The sequence below is a fragment of the Aplysia californica genome, unplaced genomic scaffold (assembly GCF_000002075.1).
Source record: "Aplysia californica isolate F4 #8 unplaced genomic scaffold, AplCal3.0 scaffold00652, whole genome shotgun sequence".
NCBI classification, from domain to species: domain Eukaryota; kingdom Metazoa; phylum Mollusca; class Gastropoda; order Aplysiida; family Aplysiidae; genus Aplysia; species Aplysia californica.
Genome location: NW_004797922.1, coordinates 242288 through 245116, shown reverse-complemented (window position 1 = coordinate 245116; position 2829 = coordinate 242288). Strand labels below are relative to the sequence as shown.

The following is a 2829-nucleotide window of genomic DNA, read 5'->3' as shown; positions in this document are numbered from 1 at the left end:
TTACTTCCATGTTTCTCAACATGCCTGTTTCGCTACAGGGGGCTCTCGTGGCCTAGAGGTTAAGGTGTTCACCTCTCATTCAAAGGTCCTGGGTTCGAATCCAGGTTGCGACCGAAAAAATGTTTTTGCACGTTTGTTGTGTGTTCACTATGTGCACGTTTGTTGTGTGTTCACTATGTGCACGTTTGTTGTGTGTTCACTATGTGCATGCTGGACTGTATTGATAAAAACACAACAGAGCTTTGGTTTAAAACATCAAATATTGATGAGTTCTTTTGGAGGGGGGTGCAGGGGTATTTTCCCTAACGTGAACGCCGGTGCGCTGAACTCCGCCTTCTCCGACTCAGTGAGCTGATCAAGGGGCGTGTAGCGTCCCGGATTGACGTCGGAGGCCGACGTAGAAGACGAAGAAACCGCAGCGCCTGGCAGACCGGCACTTGCGCTGGCCACTGGCCCCGTACTGAACAGCCCCGGCTGCGGCAGAACCGACGTGGACGCGGCGGCGACAGGTTTTCCGAACAACGTCTGCTGTCCCGCGGCCGGCTGTAGTCCTCCGCTACCTCCCACTCCTCCTCCCCCCGCCGTGGGGGAAGAGAACAACCCAGCGGGCGCGGCGCCGAGAAGGCCAGGTTTCGCTGACTGCGATGAGAAGGCGGAGCCACCAAAAGGTTTATTCGGAGCTGCCCCAAGAAGACCTTGACCCTGATTCGCTTGTCCTGCTGGACTGAATAAGCCGGGTTGAGCTGGCGCCGATCCGAAGACACTGCCAGTGCCAGACATCTGGTTCCCCACCGGTTTTCCAAACAGACTCTGAGGGGCAGAGCTTCCTGTCGCGTTGTTGTTGTTGTTGTTGCTGTTCATGAAAACATTAGAAGCAGCCCCTCCCATCATCCCACCACCCGCCTGCTGACTGGCTGCAGAATTTCCCCCGAACAAACTCGGGCCACCGCCAGTCGGGCTCGTTGAGGCGAAAGGATTAGACGTAGTATCCTGCTGCCCTTTTCCAAACAAGCCGGCGCTGGTATTTGCAAAAGCAGACCCTCCGGAAAATGACGAGGTGTTTCCGCCAAAGACAGAGCCGCTGCTGCTACTGTTGCCAGCGGCTGCGGTAGAGCCGAAGGGCGTGGAAGAACTCGTGGGTTTCCCGAAGAGTCCCGCGCCGGCCGACACCCCCAGCTGCTGACCCGTCTGAGCAAAAGGGTTCGGAGCAGAAGAGCCCGTCGCTTTTCCAAACAAGCCCTGGGAATTTTGGGAAAACCCACCCATCCCCTGAGATGACCTGGGAAAAAAACCAAACAAATACAGGTGAGAAGTAAGCACATGGTTAATCCATGCCCAGTCAGAATTGTCCAGGACGGCCAGCCATTGTTGAGAAGAAAAGTGAATGTCTTTGACAGGTGGAGGTCTTTAACAGTGTCATTGAGATAGAAAACATGCAAGGGGACGGGGAGGGAGAGTGGTAAGGGGTCATTTGTACAGATTGTCGTCTTGTACAGATTGTCGTCTTGTACAGGTGGTTGTCTTGTACAGGTGGTTGTCTTGTACAAGAGGCTGTTAGCACAAGTTTATATATATATATAGTAGAGGGTTTTACGGCGCTCGCAACTACATAAAGTCATATGAGCGCCAAGGGGTGGGTGTCAACAGAGAAGTCTTTACAATTTACAGGGGATCAGACTTAGACTGCTCACCTCTCTAGCTTCAACAGCACAAGGTCTGCTTCGACTATCAAGGCACCCTGGAAATAGCAGGTCACAAGAGTGACAAACATACAAAAGAAGTAGAGGAAAAAGACAATAGTAAGGATCAGGAAAGAAAAAGCAGCAGTTCCCTGTTGTAGATCAGGCACAGTTATGAGCGTGACATGAATCAGCCCATTTACAATTCTACTGTGCTTGAACAAGAAATGTCCCCCCTTTGGGAATGGCCTAAAGACACTACAGTCAGTGGCACTGCCCCAGGGGGGGTTAGAACAGGTTTGACGTTGTAACAACAGGATGCAGAGAAAGACAAACACATCCACACATTTATTTCAGTGATGGTCATTTAGAGATATGGAAAAAAAAAGAACAAGATGGACAGATAGACAAAAACAGAGGATATTCAAGAAGTAGGACCTCCCAGTAAATGCCCTCCAACCACCTTCCTTGTCACCAAAGAAAAGCTGAAAAAATTTAAAAACAAAAACAAAAAACCCCAAAGAATAACTTTCAAAAGGTGGCCACTTAAGCAGGCAGTCGCCTTAAGAAGGTGGTAAAGAGGTAGGTTGGATTTTTTTTTTTTTTTTAAAATTTTAGTACCAGTTTTCCTGCACTTGCAACACAAATAGGATACATAAGTGGCCAAGATTAGCGGTGTTACTAAAAAGTAACATAGAAAGATGTGACAAGAGAGAAGGAGCAAGTTAGGCTGTGTGCTGTACAATGATGAGAAACTGACACCTATGGACATTTTTCTTTACAAAATATCTCTAGTAAAAAAAAAAAAGGCAGAAGTACCAACGGAAGACCAAGAAAAACTCCCTTAGAGGACTTGAATAAACGGGCGATGAAAAACGACTATACATATTCTATGAGAGCATCTGAGCATAGAAATTATGAAATTTTGTTGATGTTGACGTCATTTCCTCCTACTTTTAAATCAGTTTTAGTAAGAGTTTCATGGTAGTTAGTTTTAGTAGAGGTTTTACGGCGCTCGCAACTGCATAAGGTCATACGAGCGCCAAGGGGTGGATGTAAACAGAGAAGTCCTTACAGGGAATCAGACTTACTCTGCTCACCTCTCTAGCTTCAACAGCACAAAGTCTGCTTCAACTATCAAGGCACCCCG

At 48.1% G+C, this 2829-nt stretch overlaps 1 protein-coding gene across 1 annotated transcript in view; it reads right to left on the bottom strand.

Annotated features, from left to right (window-relative positions):
- Positions 1-10: 10 nt before the first annotated feature.
- LOC101860925 (nucleoporin NUP42) overlaps positions 11-2829 on the bottom strand; it is a 15144-nt gene continuing 12325 nt past the window's right edge. The window contains exon 7 of the mRNA XM_005108023.3: positions 11-1279. Within this exon, the coding sequence (XP_005108080.1) occupies positions 256-1279 (1024 nt within the window). The 3' untranslated portion in view covers positions 11-255. The remainder of the gene's footprint in view (positions 1280-2829) is intronic.